At 37.7% G+C, this 25,546-nt stretch overlaps 1 protein-coding gene across 4 annotated transcripts in view; it reads left to right on the top strand.

Annotated features, from left to right (window-relative positions):
- Positions 1-4,819: 4,819 nt before the first annotated feature.
- GABRA1 (gamma-aminobutyric acid type A receptor subunit alpha1) overlaps positions 4,820-25,546 on the top strand; it is a 42,246-nt gene continuing 21,519 nt past the window's right edge. Inside the window, exons 1-4 of one of the 4 annotated variants that reach the window (XM_054079321.1) lie at positions 4,820-5,140; positions 8,073-8,160; positions 11,920-12,032; positions 21,708-21,775. In XM_054079321.1, the coding sequence (XP_053935296.1) occupies positions 8,087-8,160; positions 11,920-12,032; positions 21,708-21,775 (255 nt within the window). In that variant the 5' untranslated portion in view covers positions 4,820-5,140; positions 8,073-8,086. Of the gene's footprint in view, positions 5,141-5,646; positions 6,016-6,102; positions 6,135-8,072; positions 8,161-11,919; positions 12,033-21,707; positions 21,776-25,546 lie in introns of those variants that run through there. The other 3 variants (XM_054079323.1, XM_054079320.1, XM_054079324.1) reach the window with 3 other exon arrangements.

The following is a 25,546-nucleotide window of genomic DNA, read 5'->3' as shown; positions in this document are numbered from 1 at the left end:
AAGGCAGAAGAGTAGAAGGAATGAGTGAATCAAACACGGTGTGTGTCTCAATAACAGCGGGCACTGGCACCTGGTACGCTAACGTCTGCTACCTTCGCTTTACAAACTTTACTGTGGTTTCTAAACTGTTTTTGCAAAAAAGCTTCAGCTTAGCACTGCATTCCCTGAAATCTACAGGAATTTTGGCTAATTGAACTTCACAGGTTGCAGCATTCTCATTCAAGATAAAGCCACCAAGACCAGGAGAGAAATTAAATGTGTCTAAGGCCACCCAAGAAGTCAGCAGGGCATTTGGCTTCCAAAGCAGCAAAATTCAGCCTAGTGTGACACATTAAAGTTTAAGAATGTTTATGACCTGTGGCATTAAGTGGATTCTTAAGTGTTTGGCTGAATATGCATGGATTTAAACTCTACATCTTTTAGTTCAACCGAAGGCAAATATTTATAGTAGGACAATGATGAACTTAATTTTCCCCCATTGAACAATTTTCTTAATTTTTTAAAAATGTATTTTAAAGTTTCTTATGTCTATAAATATTTAATCTACTTTACTCACTTTCTTTTCATAGTCACTTCTTTTCTTTATCCACAAATAAGTAACAAGGGCTTATTAATGCACTAAACATTATATTGTTAGATAAATTTTTAAAAGGAAAAAAAAGTATCCACCTTCAGCAACTTCGACTAATTTAGAAATTCTCTTTAGATTTTTATCCTACCCAATTTTAGAAAAAGACATCATTATCAATATCAAAACCATTGCTTAAGAAAATATGAAATTACAGGCTAGCTCATTGCTTCGTAGGAACAAGAACTGCCATTAGGTATATCAAACCACAAGTCATATACCTCAGGTCTGAGCCTCGAACAGATCTTTCCTTCCAAACACAGAGCAGGAAGGACAGTGAGCCACAAAACTGTTCCCTTGTTTCTGAAGGGTAACTGAATGACATCCATACCTGGATGACAAGAGTAGGCTCCTCCCTTTTGTAGGGATCGCTTCCTAGTTGTAGAAGATGTGCTGAATTTATACTAAAGATGCTCTGAAAGTTCTAAGAGGCTGTAGATTTCTTGTTGAGACTTCACATCATCAGAAACAATGATTTAACACGTGGGAGATGGTGTTTGTATTCCGCATAGGTAAATCCAGCTGTTGCAGGAAAAGCCTCCTGAAAAAGATCTCGTCAATGATCACCACTGGATTAACCAGGTTTTCGTAATCCCCACAAGCTCCTGACTGTGACCTTTGTTCTTTTTGGTGCTTTTCTTTAATTCCACAGTGGTTTTTTTGGGAAAAGAAAAAAAATATATATTATTATCCCATTCTTCCTTTCTGACATCAGACAAGAAATCCTATTACTATCTAGGAAAGAATCCTCCATTTCTGGCTTTACGGATTGAATTGTGTGGTGATGTTTGGCAATCGTGTGGCAGTTGTTGTTTCTGGGGATTAGAAAGTCTGAGAAACTTGTAAGTAATTGGGTTTTCTGTTTGAAATATTGTATTTGGAGACTTTAAAATTCAAGAGGCAATCATAATCTCTAAATTTCTGGGCATCAGCTATTTTACATCTTTATTCCATTTTTAATAGATAATGTGTTCAAAGAAGTGCCACTTTCAATTTTCAACACAGATCTAGAAAGAATATGCGAATGTCTTTAAGGGGGATTGCATCTCAGATTGACTCTTTGAAAATAGTGCAACTTGTTTGCAGTAAGATTCTCATTAATTTTTCTCTGGAAGTTGTCTTTCTGCTGATTTTTTAAAAAGGAAAAAGGAAATGGATAGAACCTTCCTGTAAAATGAAAGAAGCAGAATAAAAGTGATTTTATTTTTTTTTATTATCATGACTTGCCTTTCATAAAAACACTAGCTGACAATGATATGTCGTGTTTTCTGGACTCTAGCTCCATATCAAAGGAAAAAAAGTTAAGCAACAATTTTGCTATGTCTACGAAAGGGTCAACAGCTACTCGTCAATGTATTTTTTAAGCACATTAAATTAGAAATCAAATTCAAATTATTTATTTAACAAAATATTTCCATTTAATCACATGAGAAGGACTTGTGAATAACAGAGTTCAAAGCTTTTGAGCAGATGGTCTTTCTGTTTTAATTCTCTATCTGATCTGCTGTATGCCAGTAAATCTCCGAGTTTCATTTGCTTTATTCAAATCCCTTGGCTATTCAGGACACATTGTGCCAAAGCATTCTGCTGTGGAATTTCAGTTGATTTGTATATGCTCCTAAACTAAAAGAAAACATATGTATATTTTGTACACACGAAGAACAACACGATAAAAAACCCACAACACTTCTTCCCCTGTGACTTATATAAATACTCTGTCTATGTATTATGTATACACACACATACAGAGAGAGGACGCAGCCACTTAAGGAATAGGCCAGGTTTCAAAGAGTGTTTACTAGAAATTCAAGAACAAAAATAGTTCTCACTACTTTAAAAATCTTTCTCTACGTCAAGCTTAATCCATCACTTAATAAATTTATTTTACCAAAATAGGATTCCATTGGTTTAACATCATTGCTACTAATCACTTGCACTAACATCAAGGTTCAAAGCGTTGCACGCAGTAGCTGTGCCAAGTTGATTTTGGCTGACTGTTTAGATTTAATAACACTGTCTTTAAAGGATTTAGCTCTACACTACCTTGTGACACGAATGCCATAGCCTTCTTTTGAAAACTTTATGGAATCATAAAAATGGCTCGAAAAAAAAACTGGGTCTTCTTGACATCATCATTTTCCAAATGTGACTGCAAAACCATACAGTGAGATGCACACGGCCTCATACTGAGTTACTTGGAAACATTAAGTTCAAATGCATCTTTCCTTTCTCATCTGAACAATTCATTCAAGAATAAAATCGTATGACCCAAAGATTCACTGGTACTACATATATTCCTATATATAGCTTGAGATTTTCAGAGATGTCCTCTTAGGTTTGGTGCCTGAAACCTGCAGATGGACTTATTTGCTAATTCCCATAGTGGTGTTTGGATTAGGAGTGGAATTTGGACGGGAAAGGGAAAAAGTCAGAACTGCAAGACAGGTATCTCCCACTTAGCATGTTTTCTTCGAAAGAGCATTCCTGTTGGTAACAACAAACTGTATTTGTTTTTAAAAGACTAGGCATTTTCTTTTATACTTGTTCAGGCTTTTTTCCTTAAAAGACAGTTATTTTGTTACTACAATCCATCATAAAACAACCTATTTGTTCGATTACATCCAACCAGTTTTAGCGTTTACTATGGAATGACATGATAACGGTGATAACAGCCCTTGAAAAGAAAAGGGAAAATCTGGGTTATATGTGAGCACTGATGGACAGGAATCTCAGCCATGGAGGAAAAATAGTTTTGTCCTACTTTCTGAGCAGATGAGAATTAGAGAGAGAATGAGCAACTTCCAATTTTAGGTCAATATTTTCACCCAGGGAGAACTCAGAAAAACATATCATCCTTTGGCACACGGCAGTTGTGTCCATGGAGGCAAAGGCCACCCTCTGTAACCCTTCACACTTTACTAAAATAAACACAGTTGTCATTGTTTATATACTAATGAAAATAAGAATGAAAAAATAGGATGCAAGGTTATGTCTCATTGGCTCTGAAATTGCTTCAGCTGCCCACTTGCTCAGATTTTAGTGCAGAGGTACATGAACCTCTAGCCATTCCATCATTCATTTTTCAGCCCATCTGTCTGTCGAGCTACCTATCACAGAGATATACATACAACAAATGGACTTGTAATTTCTCTGTTCATGAGAAATGAAGAGGAAACTGAAATACTGGAGCTATGCTGAATATTTATTTATTTTCGCAAACATATATTATTCATCTAGAAAAAAACAGTTTAAGGTCATTGCAGAAAATATAACTCATTTCCTAGTGACAAGGCAAGGAATCTCGGTGGCTTTACAGCCACACAATGTTCATGTACTTTAATAAAAATACCTTGTGCTGTTTTTGTAAACTCAGCTGAGGATCTCAGTTTACTTGTTGCTTAAACAAAACTCTCTTATGCTTCAGTGCAAGAATAAAAACATAGTAAATTTCGTTAGCTAAGAACAAATGAAGGTGGAAACATTGGACAGTTGGAAAATACCTCTAGCCACTAAGAGCGTGTCTATGTGGTAGTGATCTCAAAAGTCACTACTTACAATTTCCTTGGGAAGTCACTAGGTTTTTCTGTTCCCTAGTTTTCTGTTCGCTGCTAACAACGTTGAATCAAATGAGATGAACTACATTGGAAATGTCAGGGAACTAAGCAAAAAGTCCATTGCAAGTCTTTAAAATAACCTGTGGCTGTTTAATGCTGATCATAATGACTGGGTGAACTTGGCGTGCTTGGGGACTTCGATAAACAAAATTTCTATTTTCCATGTGCTTAGGGAAATCATTGCAGCGTTTAGAGTGTTCTAAGTCAGGCACTTATCCAAAATGACTGCCACCTTGCAAATAACTGCCAGCCTCAGCTATGAATGTCATTGGTTTGTTGGGTCACATCAGATCCTTCTCATGCTGTTACAAAGACAAACAAGGATGTGTAGAATGTGCAATATTTGATTTAAAAGTCCCGTTAAAGCTCGCAACAGACAGTTTAACTGCAACATAGGATACCAATTCAGGTTGTCTCTGACAAAATACATGGATTTCGACTTGGCATCTTAGCAGGGAGCAGAAATTGGATCGGCGATGGCATTGAGATGGGTAGAGGGAAAGTAGACACTATTTGAAATCCAGTAGGTGCATGTGATGTAAGGCTTTTTTTCCCACCTCACGGATGCCGGTGGTGCTTTATAAGTCAGAGACACTGTTGAGCGAGGAGCCCCTGTTCCCCGCGCCGCGCAGAGCCCAGCGCGCTGCCGGTGCCCGCGGGAGGATGGGAGCCGGTGGAAGGCGCCCGGAGCTAAAGCCCCGCTAACCTGTGGCGGGCAGGGAGCGGCTCCCGGCGCTCCCCACACCTCTCCGTACCTGATGCATCCAACTTTCCCCCCGCTTCTCCGCAGAAGCATCAGCGCCCGCCGGTCTCGCCCGCTTTGCTCAGCCCCGAGGAGAGGACGCTCGCTCTGTGCGTGTGTGCGCGTGCCTTAAATCGCCGTTCCCTTGCAGCAGGGGTGAGCGGGGGTCCCGGGGGCTCCGGGATGGGGGGGGTGCGGCGGGGGCGGGGGGGGGCTGGGGGCCGACAGACAGCCCTGGGCATAGCCGGCAGACAAAGGGCGAGTCAAAGCCGGGCAGAGCCACCGGGTCCCGCAGCGGATTTCCTACGGGTCTTGCCCAAAATGCGTGTTACTTGGGTTTAATGGGGGATGCACAGCATCCCCGTCCCCGTCTGGCTGCATCCGCGGGCTCCCGCCCGGTCCCTACAGGCAGGTGCGGTCTATAGGCACACGCGTTCTTGCTGCATCCTCCACATCTCCGGCCAGCCTTCATTCATATTTCTCCGATATTAATATCGGATCAAAGGTTGAAAGCTAAAGCCAATCGGTTTTTAACTTACGACCCTTAAAAATAGACCGTTTTGCACACGGGGAGTGTGTAAAGATGCTCAGCGCAGCTCCCCCCCCTCCTCCGCCCCCCCGAAATAATAATAATGCTGCAGATTGTAGAAGGATTTGAGTCTGCAGCCAGAGAGAAAGGGATTAGGGCGAGAGCACTGGAAGTTAAATTGTGCTGCATATAAAAAATGGGCGGATTGGTCTCTAGATGAGAGCTTGGTACCACCTTCCTTTCTAAAATAAAATCTCTCTGGCATGAAGTCACAGCCTATTTCACATCCGGTTTACCCTGGGACGTATTACTACTGTCTTGCTAAAGAGAAAGCTTTTGTTGTATAGCGGCGGTGGAGAATATTTGGGAAGAGGCGGTTCGGGTGCCGATCCCCGGCGGGGATGGCCGAGGCGGAGTGAGCGGCGCAGCCGGAGCCGCGCAGCCCCCGAGGCGCTCCCGGTAAGGGCGGCTGCGGGCTGGCCCCGCTCCGCGCTCCCCGCAGGTACCCGGCTCCCTTCTCCCCTCCATCCCGAAAATCCGCAGCGATCGATGGCCGTTTGAATGGATCTGATTTATTTATTTCGCGGCGGGGACTTGATTTCCATCGGTCGCTTCGAAAAGGTTTTTTGGGGCTTTTTTTTTTTGTTGGTTTTTTTTTGTTGGTTTTTTGTTTGTTTTGTTTTTTTTTTTAGGGTGGGAGGGGTGGCTTTCTTGGGGCGAGGGGGAAATACAAAGTTGAAATGCCTGCTCTCCATTTGCTCCTCAGACACGGGCAAAAAATGCATCAAAATGCCCCTTTCGCTCCCTCCCCCCCATTCCACCCCCCCCCCCCCCATCCCCTTTTTCTTTTCCAGTGGGAGCTGCTGAAATTCTCCTGGAAGCGTGGCTCTTTCTCCCATTTTGGATAGGAGAACCAGGGCTGGTTTCGGGGCGGTGCGGGCTGGGGGAGGCCGGGGGCAGGGGGATGCTGGGCTTTAAATGCTGCTTTGGAAGTCTTTGTTACGGTTTGCTTTTTTTTTCCAGCTGCAACAAACTTTCCTTCTCCGGGATTTATTGTGCCTGTACGGGTTTATTGAAGCGGGGGGGTGGTGTTGGGAGGGGGGGCGGTGGCGGGCGTGGAGCTCAACAGATCAAGATAGTTCAGAATAATTCACTTTCCATCCTTCCTCCCGAAGAGCCTTTTGCAAAGGCAGAAGTTGGCAGGATCGAGAGAAGGTGATTTTTGAAGCCACAGATGTTGCCTTTCTCTTTTGCAAAGGAGGCTGATCACAGGGCAAGTTAAGATGCAGTCTCGCCCCTGAAGATTTTTATCCACACTTTACTGCCACATCCTCTCCAGTTAGATTAGCTCAGCCCCACTCGATGCTTATCTGCCGACCGTTTGCCTATAAACGCATTAATTATATCTCATTGCTTACATACTGCTTTTGTAATGATATTTTATTGATTTAAATTGTCCCTGAGAGTGTGCAGTGAATTGGGGTAGCTCTGTTTAAAGGTACAACAGCATTTCCATGTACAGTGCTTAATTTTCTCAGGCTTTTAAAAATACCCCTCCAATTCACTGTTAGGGAAAAATACATAATAATAATGTAATGAATACTAAAACTCGACTGGATTCCAGCACACAGTATATAGCTATGTAAAGGGATGTGCAGCAGCTCCTGGGCAATCAGTTGAATCACCGATTCCACAAATATCAGTCAACTTTATATTTTATAGTTTATTAGAAAGTGAAAGAAACCTTCTGAGTAGTGTTACTTCTTACTCAAAGGTAAACTGAGAGTAACTCAGTGAAGTCTGGAGAGAGGACAGGAGACATTTGGAGAGGAGGAGAAGGCTGCTAATGCAAAAACACTTCCTAGCAGCAGTCAGGCTGGTCGAGATTTAGGAGATGGTGTGTAGGTTGTCAGCACATGGTCTGATTATGAATTGTGCCCTTTAGCCCAACAAAAATATTAGTGTGCATATGTAGCAGCAGATCACAGAGTCAGAATCTGATAATCTGACTCCTTCTCTGATGCTGATATCTCAGGGATGAGGAAAACAGTGATATCTGTAGAAGAAAGTTGCTTCCATCTCATCAAAGCAAAGCAGTGGCCGTGAGGGAATCACGGCTCTCAGTCACTACCACACACTGAGCTTTGGGAAAGCTCTGGCCGGTTCAGGTTAAACCCAAACCAACTACACTTGGTTATCTGGAAAAGTTACAGAGGCATCTTGTCACAGTTTGAACACGGGAGAAAACTGAGTAAGAATAGCCACAGAGTTTGGGGATAGCAGCTTTAGCTCATAATTGTTTTTGTGAAACTTCAAGAATAATGCAAACAAGAACACACCCTTAAGTAAAATAAATCCTACTCTAAGCCTCTGTTTCTAAAAGTATTAGGGAAACAGAACAGCCAAGGCCCTGCTCCCTCGCACTGAATGACATGAGCTATCGTATTGTGAGGTCATCGCCTGACACCACGTTATTCTGTAAAAGTTTCCAAAATGAGACATTTTTTTTCACAGTACCCATGTTAATGGAGGAGAGGTTGATGATTATTCTCCTTCTAGTTTCAGAGCCCACCATGAAGAGATTCCTGGTGCTTTGTGACTGCCTCTGGGCCTGGGGCCTCCTCCTGAACGCGCTGACTGAAAGAAGGTGGGGAGATGTTTTTCAATGTACCAACATATTTTAGGAACTTTAATATAGCAGCATAAGACAAATACTGCATGGGCTGCACTACTAAGTGTATTGAGGGAAGTTAATCCCCTTTCAAATCCCAGTTAAATCTAAGGGAAGACTGAAAAAAAATCCCGATTTGTTTGCACTTCATCTTTCTTTTCAGTATTGTGGAGGAAAAAAACCCGCAAAATCTTTCTGAAACAAATTGAAATTAAATTACCTCAAACACCTGTGTAATGCCTTCTACTCTCTTATAATGACTGCTCAGAAAAACAGGTTTGTCTAGAGGAAAAAAAGTGTAATTAAGTTTCTTAAAATCTTATTTAAGTGCTGTTTAGCAACTTTATCGCCCCTGCAAGCAGAGGCAAAACTTTCACTTCTTGGTTGGTTAGGATTCTGACCTAACTTAGTGGCTGTTTTGCAAATCCAGAGTTGTCCTTCCTGGTGAAGGGAAACCGCTTGGATGAAGAAGAATTTGCAAGCTCAAACCCCATAACAGTTTATGTTTGAAAGACCATGCTGCACTGAATGTTTGTGGAATATATGTTGAAATCATAATCTAAAAATAGCATCAGTATCAGGAACAATTTGTAATCCTACAACACAAGCTAACAACTCGTAGGTTAAGACGATAAAGCAGTTTGGAGTATACTCAGAAGTATTCTCTGCAATTCAAAATGTAGCAAAGGTGTTTAAGAAGACTCACAGGTGTATTTATGTATTTTAAATGTTACCTAATGACCAAAAAGCAGTAGAAATTCCATATTGTCAAGGGTGGTCCCTAGAAGATGTATTTGTGCCTTGATCTCCATAGTGTCTCCCTATGCATTCGCAGCTCCAGATAAACTTGCCCTCTGGCTACCTTGAAGATTTTAAATAGAGTGGACAAAGGGGCAGAGGGGTTCATTTGCACAAATGTTTCCTCTGAAAAAAGAAAAAAAGGGGGGCGGGCAAATTATTCATGTTACAATTGCTGTATTGAACATGACATTTTAGAAGAAATACCTTTATTTTTATAGTATAATAAGAAAGGTGGGATTTGAAGTACCCATCAAATATTCCACCTGTCCTAGCAGAAGAGTTTTGTAAAATATATTTATTATATAGATATATGTACGTATATATTTGTACATATATTTATATCTGTGATGTACGCATGTCCATTCTTAAAGTGAGAATTAAAACACATTGGACTAGCGGTTAAAAATTATGTGGTGTGTCACTGTTATAATGACCTGTAGATGGAGTTAGTGCACAGTTTTTCATTATACTGTGGTTTAATAGGGAAACACAATCGCATACAGTCATTTTTCTCAAAATGTACACACCTTACATGAAATATATCTGTTTCTAAAGCTGTTTTTTCATAGTAACTTCCCTTGACTTTTCTTCTGGAATGCTGCTCATCCTTTATGATAAAAAACAATTAATGAATTTGATAAATTGTCTGTGGTACAGTAAGACACAGTTTTTCATATCATTTTTCTAGTCATAAAAAAAGCATTAGGGCTATTTTAATGTGTGTGCTTTGAATGAAAAATCACAATCCCTCTGGCGATACAGTACACTTTATATGTACATAAATGTTCGCATTCTTCCTGTTGTGACCATATGTCAGTTAAAAACAGCCCTGCCGGTGCTTTTTGCCTCTGATAAAATGGTGGGAAGAACAGGTGAGGGTACTGACAAATGCGATACCCAGAAAGGAAGCGGTGTATTGTATTGCATCTTTTGCAACTGCACTGCCACTAGTCCATCTTTCTGACACCTCTTCTGCAAATATACTCATTTATTTAGCACTAAAGTTTCTGAAGTGTTTTTATATCCTTCTGCCACCTTAATCCCGATGACCTTCTGCTATCCTTGAGATATGTAAGTACAGCAGCTTGTTTACTGACACTGAGTGTTAATATAAAATTGAATCCAGTGAAAAGTCCTGTGTTACAATTCTGCATAAAGTCTATGAGGAATGATCCTTTGAAAGATAATGCTCACTGGAGACAGAAGAACTTGTTGTTTGGTAACATATAGGAAGCATAAAAGGAAAAAATATTAACGTCTGGGACTTGAAACGCAACTGTAGATAGGAAAAATAAATCAGCCTGTTTTTATTAAGTGAAATTATATGATATGGTTAGAGGAAATTTAAAGACTGTTAAGGATTTTGTCTTCATTAGAAACAATGATTTATATACATTAAAAACCTCTGAAAAATTGTTCTCTACAAAGTCACATCCTATTGAAATAAAACAAAAGGTAGTAGAACTTCTATGAGGGTCAATTCTGAAACTCATTTAAATGTGTAGTGTTATTTATTCAAACCTGTACTGCAAAATAACTTGGAAGTGTTTCCAGAGTACCTGTATTCAGGGTGTCTTTCCTCCTTTTCTTTGTATTTGATACAAGTGGAATATATGTGCGGGATGCACAAAGGATGTTTGACTGATGCAGCTTAGAGAAAATCATTTCGTAGCAATTTTAATAGAAAAAGATTGTTTCATGTAACAGTATATTCCTCCTAAGACGGTCTTTGCTGGTTAGAGCAGGAACAACTGGCAGCACTGAGTTAGTGCTCGGGTTAGAGCACTGAGACCCGCGTATCACTGTATCTGTATGGATAGAAAGCAGTCCAATGGAAGAATCACTTTTCCGACTAGACCTGATCCTGAACAAAAGTTTTCAGTGCTGCAGTGTTTATCCAGTTCAGTAGCAATGTGTGCGACAAAATGATGGTTTGGAAAGCAGTGGTTTTGCTTTTAGTCATGACGACTACACACCTTTATAATGGAATTCTTCCCAGCGATGAATGAAAAAACGGTACTGGGTTTGGCTTTAAGACAACTGTAATCTCTGATTAAGGGAATCATCTGTGACAGAGTATTTGGTAAAGGTCTCAGATTTAAGAAAAAGGTTGATTTTGATGTCATCTACAGCAAACAGAAACCACTAAGCCCAAAGGATTTAATTCTGATTTGTATTGATGGAAGTAAGATCTTGGTAAATGAGTTCGAAGAGCTTAATTTTATCCTTGTTCGAGCAAAATTTCAGGACATTTGGCTGAGTTAGAGATATACATTGGGGATCTGTAAGCGAAGCTTTTTGGGCGTGAAAGAGTTCCATATCAACAGATGGTTTTGTTACACATTTGTAAGGAAAAGTGGGAAGTATTCCTCTGAATCAAATTGCTAAAGGCGGATAGGAAATAAAATAAAGCCAAATGATATATAGACTTATGAAAATGCACGGTCACTTGATTTACTTCTGTATTCATGAAGAAGACATCGCTGTATTTTTTGCTTTATCTTTGTTTCAGCATTTATTTTCAGTACTCAGATGTCAGCGTTCTAAATTATTGTCTCTTTCTTTGTATGCAAACCCTTTATAACTATTATGGATTAAACACATTATCTTTTGCTGACAAACGAGCCTTTTACTGAGGAACACAGAATATTATAACCATTAATGAATAACAAGAATAACATTAAGGAACTGACATTCTATTTGCTCACTGTTTATAGAGGAGCTCTGGTTTTCTACATTTTTACAAAAAAAGGTACAGTTTAGGAAGAAAATGTTTAAATGGAAGAACCTTATAAAGCACAACAATCCTGGTTTTACGCAGCAGATTTTGTGATCATAAACCAATACAAAGACAGTTAAACAGAGTTTGGAATTATTGTTTTGTAAAGTTATTGGTAGGTTCTGGTTTTTGGTATTAACTGTTCTGTCTTTCAGCTATGGACAAACCTCATCACAAGATGAACTTAAAGACAACACCACAGTATTTACCAGAATATTGGATCGTCTACTGGATGGTTATGATAACCGCCTGAGACCAGGACTGGGAGGTGTGTTGTATTATAATTTTCAAGGTTACACGTTAGATAAAATAATTTAAAACAATGTTATTTTTTTGTCATGTACTTGTTTTATGCTGTTTATATATACAGATAAAATAACGCTGATTGGTAATATCCATCTTTTCAAAAAATGCCACGCCTTCTCTGCCTTTCACATACTCAGTGTTCACACACTTACACCCAGAAGAAGAAAATGGATTGTAATTCAAGAAGACCTCTGAATACGTATTAAAAGTTTAAATGTGTGAAGAATAAAAGATAATAAAATATGACCCGTGACTTGACAAATGACAAGTTTATGAATCAGGCCTAAACAGCACATCTATCTATGACTATCTTCATAAGAGGATTTGGTTTTAGCAGTGAAAGCATCAATCAACCTCAGTCATAAAAGTCTCAAGAGAAGTTTATAAGATTTTTTTTCTACTTAGGTATGTCAGGGTTTGTTTCCGTAACATTTTGTCTTCACAGCTTCGTAAAAATGTCTGTCTTCTTACGCTTTTGGTGCTGAATCCATAAAAAGATATAAAACCACATAGAAATTACATCTCTATGAAAACGTTGTTACAAAGCCTAATCTTTGTCAGCATCCCTAGATTCACTCTTTCATTTGTTCTACTGTGACACGACCCCAAAAAATGGTCTCATCATTCACAAATGTGAAATTTCTAAACATACAAGCACAAATCTGTTCTTTCCTGTTCATGGAAAGGCTGAGTTTTACTTCAGGAAAAACAAAGCAAAACAACCAACACCACAAAGTATACTTCAACCTGTTTTGACATAATAGTTCTCAGAGGAACTGCTTTATAAGAAGAAGAGGCTATTAAATTAAGAGTGCTAATACAAGCTCCTGTGGATGAAATGGAAGGTAATTAAGAGTAAGCTTATTCTGTGGTTTGAGGCTACCATCTTGCAACAGTTCTTGAATTGTGAGCCAGCATCTTCAATGGTTTGACTTCAGTGACTTCAAGGAATGGCTAAACAGAAAATTCTGTTTGTAAGTTATTAATTCGCACGTTTCAAAATGGGTTGGTCCTTAAATTTTTGTGTGCAATTTCCGATAATACACAAAGAAATAAGAATAACTTTTTACTTTTATCTACCAGTAGTTTTGCCTGCTTACTTGTAAACTCTTGGGGTAGTGTAGAAATAAATGTTCCTTGATCTTTGATTAACGCAAGCGGGTAGTTCAGTCAGTTACCATATCACAGTAAATAAACATAGCAGACAGGGCAATAAATAAATGAAACCGTAAAATGTGTAGAGTCTGGTGTATGCCTACAAGAAAAATCTGAGCCCATGATGATTTCTTATATGAGTTTTGCAGCTATTATGATTTGTTTAACAGTCACTAGAAGAGCAAACAAAGGGAGACACAGAGGAAGGATTTTCTCTCATTCTCTGGGTTGCAATTTAAAGAACTAAGCACAGCAATATAGAATCTTATCTAAGTGTGTTTGTATATATATGTTTCTGAAGCCAGACTTCAAAGGTGTACAAGTCTGCATACCTCATGAAAGGATCACCCAGTCCAATTAAAATTTGCTCCTGACTAGAAAGATTGTTTAATGTATCGGCTTTGATAAGAGGAAATGCATCACTATCAGTTAAAAGCAAAAGCTGGTGGAGCATGGGAAGTATGGAGTAGAGAGAAGACTGGATTGGAGTAGTTTCTCTAACCAAGGGTTTGAGAAGCTTAAATAACTTGTGCATCCCTTCTTTTCTGAATTGTGTTGCGTATTCCTGCCTTTAGACAAGAACCTTGAATATCACAGTTTCCTTGTTGCTTGGTACATTATGGTTTCACAGTGTCAGTTCAACAGAATTAATTTAATTTATCTGTTAGTTTTGTCAGCTTTGAATATTGGATCTACGAGTACTAGGACTTTTGAAAAATCCCATATCTAATGAAATTGTGGGCAGTAAATGAATGTTTAAAACCGAATGGAGTAAGAAGTGGCTTTACAAAAGAGTAATAAAATGGCTGTTAAATAATGCTTTATTCAAAAGACATAAATTATAGATTTCAAAAACTAGGGACAAACATCGGAGCCAATGTTTTCAATTCTGGTACCAATTCGTAATAAAGTGTTCGCTCAAGAATTTTTAAATTCACCTTTGCAAAACCTTCTTGGTGGAGTATCTAAATATGAGCTAAGAACCTCAAGATGACTCAATTTTGACACATTTGATTTAGACACTTTGTATAGTGGGGGGAATATATTCTGAAATGCTCCATATGTGAAAATATCCAATGAGAAATCTAAATCGATGTGTCAAATATAGCACAGTTTTTGGAGTTGGTCAACAGCCTTCCTTTATAGCATGATCTGTTGCTGGAAATTTTAAAATATATGTGGAAGAGCAGCGCTTTCATTTTCTTTCCAACAGCAGGGATGGCTTCTTATTAAATATTTTAAACAGAAGGTGATTTTTATCTACTTTACAGTGAAACTTAAGGAAGCTACCAATATAAAAGTATTTTTAGATATAGAGAATTAGGTCTAATGCCCTGATGTAGCTATCAGAGAATTTAAGACACCAGAGACCTTCAGAGATACGTTATGTTGATAAATTTTGCGCTATTAGGCACAATGTAAATCTGTGTACCGCTCAGTACGCTATAGCACTCTTCTAATTATCCAAACTTGTCTGTGCTGTTTTTCCTATGCATTCTGAGAAACAGCAGGTGAAGTAAAACATTGCGTGGTACAGTTACTTTCTTCTGCAGAAAGGCACATATTGCAGAAAACTCTCTGCTTATCCCTGTACGACCCCTCCTTCTGTAGTGTGGTTTTTCAATTATATACACCTACAGAAAAGAGAATTCTGTGCATGAACAGAAGCAGAAAAGATAACCAATTTCACTCTTTCTCATCTATGCAAGAAAAGATAAATGATAGATTTTCTTTAGTCAGTTTATTTGATTCTCTTTGCTTGTGTTTTTGTGTATACGTGAAGAATTCGGTGACAAAAAGTTACGTTTACTGAAAAATTGTGATGAATCGTTAATAGAGCAAGATCATCTTGATCTTGCTCTACTCACTTACAGGAGTAATTTCCTCCTTTTTGAAATAAACACCGTGCTATTTCTCTATCCCTGTTTGAAAGTGTCCTGTTAGTGTAGTGAACAGTTTCATTTTCTGGTAGAAATATTCTGGTGAAGCAGACAGGACACTATGAAGCCAGGAACAAGCTCCTGGAGAGATCTCTTGACAAAGATACATTGTTGGAACTATACTATGTTTTATTTGGAAAGCCAGGTTAAAAGGTGGAGCATTAAGATAATGATAATTTTAGAGGTACTGAATTTTCAATCACTCAGCACACATGGAATCAGTGCTATATTAATATTAAGTCCTCTCTTATCTTTTTTAAGATTTTCTTATGAGGTATTGCTTCAAAAGGAAAGCTGAAAAGTGCACATGCTCTGTAAAGACTATGGGAATGAAAATTATTATTCATCAGATAACCCAGTAAGGCCATGTCTGAAATTGAGTGAGCAGCTCTGAACATTTTGCTGTTAAACAAGGGAGGAATTATTTCTCATCAACAAGAATATTAAAAACTGGAGTAGGTGACCCCCAGGGAAAAAATATCGTCATTGAATATGCTCAGTGTTTAAAAAAGGTCATTGTGGCTAAAATGAATCTGACTTTTCATTAAAAGAAAAACATGGCACTAAGTTATGTATTGGCATATTTGCACCTCATATCAATAATTATTGATGTAAATTATGTTATTTAGATGTTTGCCTCCTTCATACGTGGGCATAGTCACTTAGTCAGACATTGCTAGGAAATAGCATCTGTTGTACCTATCCATAAACATGGACAAATAACTACATTTACAGTTATTTATGCCTGGAAAATAGAGCTTTTAAAATGAATGTAAGAATGTTCTGAATCACACTAGAGGACACCTATTAACTCTATGAGAGGATAATAATTTACAAAAAGCAAGGAGGAGGAATTGCGGAAAGTAACATATTGAGGCTGAAAAAGAGGAAATTATGTTAGACATTAAGGAAAAAAAATAAACAATGAAGTCATTTAGGTAATAACAATTTTCTGTGGGAACTGTCTGTATTCTAGAACTACAGGTGATTAAAAATAGGCTAAATAGTAGAGATGCTGTTCACTTTTCAAATACACAATTCTGAACAAAGTAAAGGATCAGAGGGTGTTAGGAAAGAGTCAAATAAGGAGGAAAATTCACCTCAGTGTTTGGTGACCTCCCAGAATAAACCACTATAGCTAGAGTGGGAGTTTATAAGAATTGAAAAACAATGACAAGTGGTGGAAAAAATAAGTTCCTTGGATAAACTGGTATAACGTTTCCTTTTGTTCCGAGTTGTCTTTGTGCAGGGGATAGAGATGAGCCCTGGGATGCCACTGTGGCAGATTTGGAATGTCACAGTGGAGAGAGAGTGGGCTTGCACTGGGCAGGTTGGTTGTATTTGCTGCTGAGATTCATTAACACAAAATCAGGTGCAGCTACAGATACTTCAAGACTGTCACCTTTGCAGTGCACACATCCACTCTCTAAAAGTAAAGGATAGCATGTGGTCTGTGACCTTTTAACTTAGAATAATTGTGGATGTGGTTTATCGCTTTGGGTAGGGTTTTGTAGCAAAAAGGTTGTTTAATACAGTGGGTTTGATTAAGCAGACCAGAATCTTTCTAAATGAGATGTGCTTTTATAGTTGGGTTGAATGCCTGTTGGATCATCTCAAGTAGATTCTCAACATTACTTCAGTACTGAACAGAATTATACTTGGTTTATACTATCAGTAAAGTTATTCGCTGATCTCCTGTGTGGTGTTTATCTAAATTGAGTGTAAGTGTCCTTAAGTGGAACATCAGTCCATCTCAGGCAATTCATTACTTCCACAGAGTGTTTATATTTAAAGTGATGGAAAATAAACCTGATAGTATTACATTAATTAGATTTTAAAATTCAGTTTTATGAGAACCTTATCTATAAATATATGGTAAACGTACCTCTTGGTGATTGATGTCCCAATAGAAATTGTTGGATTTGAACTCGTATCTGAGCTGACTTAGGTTAAAGAAAATATGTTTTTGGTTTGCTAGTATAATAAAATTTTAGTTAAACTTAAGTGTTTCTACTATAAGTGAAAAGAAAGCCCTATACTGGACCACTACACATAATTCTGTAAGTAAAGAAGGACTAGATGCTGTACTTAACTCTGTAAAAAATGAAAGGGCTGATTTTGGTCTTTTTTTCCACTCTGTGGGCACAACATTGATGTAAAGGCAATTGTAAAAAGCCATAGAAGACCCTAGCAAAATAGATGTAATACAGCAGTAGGGAGGTAGGGAGGATGTGAGCAACTTTGAAGCAGCAGCACAAAGTTCTTATGAGTGTATTTGTTGTGGTTCTTCAATCAAAACACTTCGTAGGATGCATCTACATGACTTTTTTTTTATTAATAATAGTGTACACAGGCATCTAAATTCCTTTCATTCAAATCCATAGGAAAAGTCTTCTCTCTTTGGATAATTACAGCACAGAGCTACATAAGAAATGAGGAGGAACAACTGAATTACCAGAAAGGATGGAATTAATTTAAATCACCAGAATATGCAATTCAAATAAGCCTTGGCTAATATACCAGCAGGTCAGAAAGGGAACTAGTTGATATATAGTTTCCTTTGATAAGTAGGCTTATTTCCTGCTGTTTAAATAAATCTGTATTTTTTATTTTGTTCTTAATTTGTAACCCAATCACAATTCTAGCACTAATGAGCTCCCTGGCAGTTTAAATAAAAATATTTGTTATTAATTTTTGAACATTTACATTAGCCTAGCATAATTAGCAAAACACAGTAGTTTTAAACAGTACAATTAGAGCAGTTCACATTGACTGGTGTTTCCATAGCTATAAGTGGACCAGTTGCTCCAGAGGGTCTAGGTGTGTTACTCCGTTGCTATTTTGCTGATCAGTAACTTCTTAGATTGTCTTACAGTAAAACTAGTAAGTCATTAATAATTTCTGTGGGGTTTTTTTGTTGGAATTGTTATGTGTTCTATAGGTACGTCTATATCACTTAGTCCTGGCTCATGAGACAGATGTTATAGTCAAGAGACACAGTTAACATATCCTTACGACTGATGAATTTATCCTCAGCAGTCAAATCAGCTCCTGACCTGAGTTTGTTTTGTTCAATTACTTAGAATTTTTTCCAGTTCTTAGGGATATTGTGAAGGGTTTGAATATAACTCAAGACTTGAAGTTCCTGAAAAATGCATTCCAAGCATCTGAAGCACAGTTTAAGCCTTCCCATGGTAATCAAGCTGCAAAGTGAACATGGTTAACCTTGATTCTAAATATATATCCCAACTGTATGCGTAAACACATGTTCTGTGCAGGAGTGACTCACAACTTCTGAAGCTCTTAACAAAGCACAGTTGAATCATCTAATTAGTAAAACAGTAAACAAAATTTTCAAAACTTCCATATGGCTTTGGAAGGGCTAATCTTTTTCTGTGTGTTCGTGTGCACTTTTTCCTTGCTCTTGAAAATGAGGTGCATATCAAAGAAAAAAAGAAATAATTTGGTGCTGAGTACAATGGTTTTATCTGGATTTGAAGAGACCTGGGATTAGATGCTCTGCAAAAGTGTGATTGATAACATAATCTTTTGTGAGTTCACAATCTGCATTTTCTATTATTACTTATGAGTTACTTAAATTATCTTCAATGTTACATAACAATGAAAAGTATCACTTATTTTTCCATTCCCTTGGAAATCTTCTATCTTACTGCCAAAGCCTTTAGCTTCCATTTTCTGTCCTCAAAGTGACTTCCTCAATCTCAGCCTCTCTACTATGACCATGTGCTTCCCAAAACTAGAATTCAGTGTACCACTACAGCATATGCTGTTGATTCAAAGAACATGTTCTGTGTTTGTGCAAGGTAAATCAATTAGCTGTATTATATTAAATAGAGGATCACTCAGAGCTGGGACTCTAATTTAACGCTATTAAGAGATTAATGCCTTGTGCCTGAAGAGCTTCTAGCATTTTCTGCCTCCTAATGACACCATTGGAAGTGCCTCAATGGAAAGGGGACATCAAGATGAAAGATCTTTAAAAGATTCATTTGAGTTTCCCTTTTCAATATGTGAAAGGCTAATAGATTTCATGATGATATTAGTTTCTCAGTCTTAAGAAGAGATGATTCAGTAGCTGGAACTTGAAGAATCTGTTCAACAATGTTTTACTGGACCTTGTAAAATATCCATCATCTTTTTCCTGCCAGGTGTTTTGTACATGTTCAAAGCCTCTTGAACTTTTGTGAAAGTGATGGGCTGAAGCAGAGAATATTTTTTTCCCATGCCAAGTAATTTCTGGACAACCGTATGCTTCTTCCAGTAATAGAAGGTTAAATTGACCCTGTGAACTTACTTAACTCTAGAGCCAATTAGACGTCAAGAGAATAAATACATTTCTTTAGGTTAGTTGAAAAGCTTGTAAACAGTAATGAGGTTACACACTAATTTCACTGGACAGCCAAGGAGGAGATTTCGCCTTTCCAATGTTTTTGTCAATAGTCACTGTAGTTTGTACACGTCTCAGTCACAGATATAAAGAACAAAACAAATATTATTAGGCAATTCAACTGTATCACAGTATTCTACTTGCTGTGATTATGAAGAATACATTGGAAGTTTAATCCTTTAACTTTTTTAATGAGTCCTGGAGATTACTTTTGCTACCAGCTAATTTTTGCATTAACTTGCTAAAAGGGTACAAGTGTCATTCAGTGCATTTCTAGAATGACAGTGGAATGAGGTATAATGCAAAATCTTGATTACTGTTGTCTCACAAAAGGAGATATTTTATTGTATGTATATTAAACATTTCTATTAAACTGCTTACATCTGTATATATTTATAATTTGTAGACTTCTTTGAATGAAAGTAAAAAGCCTGTATGTGCATCAAAGAACACTGCTTCTCATTAGAAATTTGCATCAGATACAGAAGTTTATGCTATTACTGGCTGCTTAACCTTGATTCCTTATTTCACTTATCTTCTGTCAGAACTTTCTTGTTAGAGGGAGCAAATCATATTTAAATAGTCCAAAGACTTGTGAAATCAGAGGGTTGTATTAAATTAGTTTTTTAATTTAGTTATTTTACAATAATTAAATAACATTAAACAAATAGCTACATATCTTAGTCTTCCGAAAATTTTTGCCTGCTGCCTGACTTTTACTTACTTATACATGTACTTTTCTGCTAGCCTCTTTTCTTTAGGATTACTTTAAATATTCTGAATTTATCAATTTATTTCATTTTTTTGAAAGCCATTTGAGAAATATATCGCTCCTTCCACATTTGAAATGTCTACCCAAAGCCGCCGTGGTGTCTTGTGTAGCACCATAGTAAATGTATTCAGACTGACATCGCTGCTAATTCTGAAAGCTGGTGGGGTAAGCTCCACTCGGCACTATTTGGATGTCTGCCTCCAGGTGGTGTTACTCCGTGCAACTATATTTAAATCAACAGAGTTATTTTGATATGTGCTGTCCTGGGTGAATATTTTGTGATGTGTAGCCTAGAAAATACCAGTATGTTCAGAAGTGACTGATGCTCTGTGTGTAGAGGGGGATGAGAAGAAAGGAGAGGTTAAGTTTGTGCGTTTCTCCAAGTGACTTTCAACAGTCGATCTGCAGAAGCCAGGTGTTTGGCTCTTTCTGGGTATTAGCACCATTTTAGACATCTCATACCCAGCACTGGTGATCCCTAAAATCATTAGATTCTTCTGAAGTGGCCAAGGGCATTGTGGAGGAAGCGTACATCCTTGAACTCACAGAGAAGTCTAGCTTTATGGTATACCGTACACGTGTAATCTGTGTTATGTACATGTTATAGATATCTGAATTATTATTTATACTGATCTATCATTGAGGCCTATAAAACAACTTTGGCACATTAAGGGAAATGTTACTGTCCATGTCAATTTTTTAAAAAGTCAAAATGATTTACAAATTATAATATTTATACATAAGTCAAAAAGAAGTAGTAGAGAAGTTTAGCTGATATTTATTTAGAGATGTTTTAACTCCTTTTTGTTTATTGCAGTTAAGGATAATGCAACCATTTCTAACTCACGCCAATAACATCTATTTATGCTTTTATACATCATAATGTACTCCCTGTCTCTCTTTCTTCTATGCTCCTGTGTCTCAATGCAAAATACACAATTTATAACCCCCACGTTAATAATTAGAAACTTGATTCAGCTTGCCCAGAAACAGTGGATACCCAATGGGACTCCTGAGTTCTGTGTGAAATATTCAGCACTGTTTATATTGTCAGACAAGAGAATTTATTGGTCAAAGAGTGAAGATTTACACAACACTGGACCTACAGCCGCTGTACTGTGGCATCATAAGCCACGTCTCAAAAAGTTCTATGGAAACACTGTAATAAAAAAATTGTTGCTGACGACATTGACTGTGAAATTACATCTAGAGGCAATAAATTACCAGGACTGTATTGTAGACCAATTTTAGAATGGCTAATGAAAGCCAATAATTTTTCTATTTATTGTGAGAATTGGTAGTGGTTAGATCTAATGAAGACTGTTGATAGACACTCACTGTCCTAATTTCCTGCTTCATCAGAGCGTGTAACTGAAGTGAAGACTGACATCTTCGTCACCAGTTTTGGACCTGTTTCAGACCATGATATGGTAAGTGATGGCCTATATTTCTACGGCATTCATTTGCTCTTGTCTTTTTAATTTGGAGGATGAAAGATCTATGCAATAACTAACTTACTCCTTTTAAGGCTGGGCTTTTTTGAAACCCTTGATTCCAAAATGCTGTCAGCTTTCATGTGCAACCATTCCTGCTAGCTGTGACTGCATTTAAGTGCCCTGAAATTAGCAGCCTCAGTGACTTCAATAATGTGTTTTAACAGACCTTGTATTTGCTACATAATATATTATGAAATGCATTAGGGTTTGGATCCGTATTCTTCTGAGAATGATTGCTCAGGTCCTTGCTGGCACATCAGTGATTCAATTTGCCAACAAAGATGATCATCTTAAAACACAATTAACACTTACGCCTGCAGTGTGACATCTGTAGAGGCTAACCTGTATTTTTGTATTAAAAGCTACTGATCAATGGGAAGTGACTTTCCTAGGTCTTGGCTGCTGAAAGAGAAGACAAGATTAATGAGAGAATTAGTGTCACTTCTTTGTGGAATGAATATTAAAATCAAATTGCTAGATAACTGCAGGGGATGGCGAAGTTCAGAAAACTGAACGAAGATGCTGTGAGGCCTGGTCTTAAGAGATATTAAAAATTGTGTGAAAACGTGGATGAGATACTTTAAGTTTTGCATATAAATGAGGTCTTCACAAGTAGGTTGCTATTGACCAGGAAAGCCTGGTCTGCAGCTCGTAGTATCTGTAGAATCCTGTGTTAGGATGAATTCTGGAAACATCCTTATTAGTGTAAATGAAGAAAACAGATCAGCCTTGTAGCTGAGTGAAAGAATTATCACTGGAAGAGAAATATGTTCCATTCCTTACCACAAATCTATCAGTTCTTTGATTTGAACTAAAACTGTAGATAGAGCTTAAATGCCAGGTTATTACAAGTTTCTGACTACTCAATACAATGTTAAAGGATGGAATAATATTTAAATAAGAAAGAATCGCTTGGGCAGCATAGGCGTTTTGGCCCTTATCAGTCATTCTGCTGAGAAGACCTTCAATAGAAGAATAATGCAGGGAAATAGCTAGACTGGTGACTTCTCTCCTCAGTACATATGTACAATACAGTCTTAAGTACCAGATACACTGTGAAGAAGAATAAAAAAAAAAATCATTCAATGACTTCTGCTTTTTTTCCCTTGGTGATCTTATGAAATTACAATATCTACTTATTACTGTAAATTATACATTGAGAGAGAGGAAATGCCTTGGATTAAAGATTGGTAGAAACCACTGACTTCTACTATTTGTGTTCTGGTAATTGGTTCAGCAAAACACTTCATCTTCCTTTCCCATTTCTGTCTCAAAATAGGTAACGAGTCACCCCTGGATGAGCTGAAAATTTCAAACTAAATATATATCTTTTAAAATCTATCATCTTTGAATTAAAACGGTAGCAGCTGCAGTTTGTAAGTGAATTGTGGTGGCTCTATTTTTGTAGAGACCTGTCTTCTTGGATCAGGTCTCTTGTTAATTTCTTGAAAATTAACATAATTTAAAGTATTGGGCTGGACATAGATGCTTATGGGAGGTGACAAAAAAAAAGTGATAGATATACACAGGTAGATTTATGCTTTATCTATATTTGTTAGAGTTGTTTTCTGTAGGTCAGCTGGATAAGCTATTTTTTGGTCTGTCAAGTCAGATTTACTATAAAACCCTAATAATGAACAGCAACCTAATAAACAAATGGATATAGATGCTTTCCTACATGTAGACATAAGTTTAAAGTAACTGATAGGCCTGCTGAATTACTTGGAACTACAGAAAGTTTGGACTTCAGTATCTGTTTATACTTTGCATTTTCAGGTGATTTAATTACTAAGTAGAAAGTAAAGTTAATTTAGCATTCCTAAGACAAACTGCTATTTCTATGGTGTTTGGGTTTTAAGGAATAATGAAACACTGAGGCCAAAAATATTCCACTTTCATAATTAGGACTAGATAAATTAGAAAAAAAAATATTGACTTCAATTACAATTCAGTATAGCTGAATTACTGTAGCATAAGCGATGATTACCCACAAAAAAACCCCTCAAAAGTAAGTAAAAACATACCACATTGGCTCCTGACTTTCACTTAGTTAAACAGGAGAAGGAATTCATCAGTCCCTTGAAGTGTGTAACCAAGAAACACGCAAACAGGTGTTCAGATGTTTTGAAACCTAAGGAATTGCAGAGAAGTGTTTAGTGTAAAACTCCTACTCGCCTCCTCGAAAAAGTAATGTGTGTGCAGCCTACTCATGCTAACTCTTGCGCTTCAGGAAATATGTGAGAAATCAGAGACAGAAAGATATAGTTAAACTGAAGAGTTTACCGGAATATAAAATTTAAATTAATCTCAATGTGCATTTAGTGCAAAGTCCTCTATGCATACTGTAGGTTGCTCGTAGACATCATCATTTGAGGGCTACCCCAAACTTGCTCCAGTGAGCAGATGTACAGTAAGCTTAGTCTGGATTGTAGGATTTGGTCCCGGGGAGGCCTCACGAGCAGCTGTATTGGCACACGGAGGGAAGGGTGCACTCCTGTCTGAGCCCAGGACTGATGGCTGGGAACTGGCAATGAGCTATTCCAGCTGACACCATATGTTATGAAACTCCAGGCACAGTGAGACATCAGCATACCTAGGCCATCTGTTTGCAAGAATCCAATGAGGCAGTTATATACATAGTAGGCTGATATATCAGGGAGTACATGGTGTTCCTACCCACTCTCAATACACTCTTTTAAGAGCTGCATAGACACAACCTGTTATTCTATAAAGAGAATGTCTTGGCTTGTTCTCAAACTTGTGAATAAAGTTTAACAGAAGAAAAGCACTTTTTAAAATTAAAGAAAAATCTTGTTTTGGAAGAACTTTTCAGGTTTCCAGGCATGGTCTCTTAGATGGTGGACTGAACTAACCAATAGATAACTGGCTATTCTCACACGACTGTCATTTTTGTCAAATTCTTGATGGAATAAGAAGCATTTTAATTTTTTTCTTTTCATAAAGACAGATTTGTTTTCCTAATAAACCTTCCACCCTACTGCTTCTGTACTGTAAGCTCTTCAGGAATGAATTTATATTGTTTTGTCTTACTGTCTTCCTGGACAGCACCTCATCTGATGTAGACCGCAGTATGGTCTAGTTTGTGAATAAGGTGATGAGTAAGTTAGAGAACATTTAACTTAAAGTGTTGTAAATATTAAATACCATACAACATATTGCTAAAGTGCACATAGGAATCTTCTTTCTTTACCTGCACACTAAGGAAATAAAGAGTCTCCACTGTGGAGAATTTATTCCAAATTTCATGTTGCTCATGTATTTGCACATAGATCACTGATATAGTACATGGTTTGAAAAAAGTCCTTCTGTTCCCTTGTTCTTTATGGCACCCTTCTGTAGAAGAAAGCCCCAATCAGAGTATCTGATGACTTGATCTTAATGATCAGCTGTCTGTCAGGTTTCATTTGAGGGGAATTATTGTGCATGCTAAAGTGAGTAGTGAAAGCTAAGGAGCTGAGAAATCTCAGCTGAAACGAATTCATCCTGTATGGTGCAATGGCCTGGAATAGAGAAAGATTCAGTCTGTGCCAGGCATGACCTGTCATCTGCTTTTAAATTGATTTTTGTCTTATGTTGTCAGATCGCTTCTCAAAACTCTCAGGCTCCTTTTCCAGCATAAGAACCTTGTGCTCATATAAAGTGAAGAACCAGACTCCCTTCTCTCAACCTGTACCACCTCCCACT

This window comes from Cuculus canorus, chromosome 14 (assembly GCF_017976375.1).
Source record: "Cuculus canorus isolate bCucCan1 chromosome 14, bCucCan1.pri, whole genome shotgun sequence".
In the NCBI taxonomy this organism is placed as follows: domain Eukaryota; kingdom Metazoa; phylum Chordata; class Aves; order Cuculiformes; family Cuculidae; genus Cuculus; species Cuculus canorus.
Note: the sequence above shows the minus strand (reverse complement) of the source record. Positions and strands in the feature narration are given on the sequence as shown.